The sequence below is a fragment of the Salvia hispanica genome, chromosome 5 (genome assembly GCF_029641045.1).
Source record: "Salvia hispanica isolate PSC_SH4W2 chromosome 5, Shi_PSC_v1, whole genome shotgun sequence".
In the NCBI taxonomy this organism is placed as follows: domain Eukaryota; kingdom Viridiplantae; phylum Streptophyta; class Magnoliopsida; order Lamiales; family Lamiaceae; genus Salvia; species Salvia hispanica.
This window is the reverse complement of record NC_142696.1, coordinates 41,943,383-41,945,110: the sequence shown is the minus strand read 5'-3', so window position 1 is coordinate 41,945,110 and position 1,728 is coordinate 41,943,383. Positions and strand designations below refer to the sequence as shown.

At 38.0% G+C, this 1,728-nt stretch overlaps 1 protein-coding gene across 1 annotated transcript; it reads right to left on the bottom strand.

The window, feature by feature from the left end:
* Positions 1-189: 189 nt before the first annotated feature.
* On the bottom strand, positions 190-1,728 carry LOC125191260 (bidirectional sugar transporter SWEET10-like). The gene is made up of 6 exons (XM_048088775.2): positions 1,619-1,728; positions 1,478-1,514; positions 1,179-1,389; positions 940-1,101; positions 732-851; positions 190-653 (listed from the first exon to the last, which is right to left on the bottom strand). The coding sequence occupies exons 1-6, from the start codon at positions 1,650-1,652 to the stop codon at positions 408-410; spliced, it is 810 nt and encodes a 269-aa protein (XP_047944732.1). The 5' UTR covers positions 1,653-1,728; the 3' UTR covers positions 190-407.

Sequence of the window (1,728 nt, the reverse complement as noted above, 5' to 3'; positions counted from 1 at the left end):
ATGCTTGTAACTTTCAGGCGTCAGATTTATACCAAATTCCTCAGCAATTGGACTCGCAACAGATTCAGTTATTTTTAATTTATGTCGTCACAAAATACAAAAAATGAAGTTGCACAGCCAAGTTCAAGGCAAAAATGTGGGGACAATTCTAACTGTTGTTGGCCTTTTCAAATATTTACTACACGAGAATAAAAGAGAGAGATAATTAAGCAGCATTTGATTAATTGAAGCATACATTACACTTGACCTTAACAAATGAGAAACACCTAAGTAGAAATCAACCTAATTAACATGAATCAAAACCGAAAGTCATAACAATCTAGAAATGAAATAAAGCAATGTGGCCCTTATGCCACTTCAAGACCATACTAACACTAGCTAATTCAACACAAATATTCTCTGATTCGTTATTCCGGGATGCAGGTTTTATCCCCTCCAACGATAATGCCTCCGTCCGCGCCTAAAGGAATAATCTCCAAAGTCATTCCTCCAACCTTAACAACATCAATGATCTGTTCCTTCAATTCACTAATCTTCTCTATTTTAACCTCTACTACTTCAGGCACTTGTGCGCCTCCTTCCTTCGCGTTTTTGTACATCAGATAAAGCACCATTTGAATCACCCCGAAGCTGAATCCCAGAACGTTAGGAATCTACATGTACAAGGTAAAGCAATTAGGGTTTCATGTATCATAATTTGAGCTGCTTTTAATCTTTGTTAAAAGACTTACAGCAATGTTATAGTCTTTGCGTAGCAACCCAAAGAAAAACCACATGACCGCGCTTAGGGTTAAGAAAAACGAGAGAAGAAACGGCATGTACTCCACGCTCTTCGTTCTTATCACTTGTCTCTGCAAATCACCAAAACCCTAATTAGACTATCTTTCGTGAAAACCATTAATTTGATCACTGCATATATATATGTATGTAGGTGCTTACCACAACGCCTAGAGGCGCGACGAACACACAGAGGGAGAAAACAAGGCAAATCCATCCAACAATACTGCCGCGGTTTGATTCATTGGCAAAGAACTGAGTTAGGAATAGAACTAGTCCAAATCCCACCACGTTCAACGAGAGAATCAGTTTCACGGTTTGAATCTGATGGAGATGGAGTTCATTAGATTCAAATAAAATGGAAAATGAAGTTATATGTAATTCATAATAGTAAGTATTACCCTAGTGTCTTTAGAGGCGAAAACAAGATAGAAGCAGATGTACGCAGACTGAATGAAGCAGCCGACCGAGTTGATGGTGATGAGGAGGGTGGTGTCGGGCTTCAGAAACGCGTAGTACATCCACAACATAGCGCTGAACAATCCCACGATGTACGGGAGGGATTGGAAGCCTGCAGTTGATCTTTTCTTGTAGATTTGGTAGAATGTTGGACTACAAATTAACAAAATTAAATTTGTCACTATATAAATTTATAGGATATGATAATCATGAAGAGAAAATTGTTGGATTGGAAGCTCACATTGGAGCAAGGAAGACCATGAATGACACAATGTTGCCTGCGGACAAAAAATTCAAGAAAATATTGAGTAATTATATCTATATGTGAGGATGATATAAATGAGTTGCATGTTTCTGCATGGTAGTAGTTTATGATACGTACCTAAAAGGCCAAAAACAAAAGCCAAATCAGCCATTTCTTCCAGATGAAAAGATCACTATATAGCCTTAGAATTAAATGAGTGATGAGGTGAGTGAGATTGGTTGTGGGAA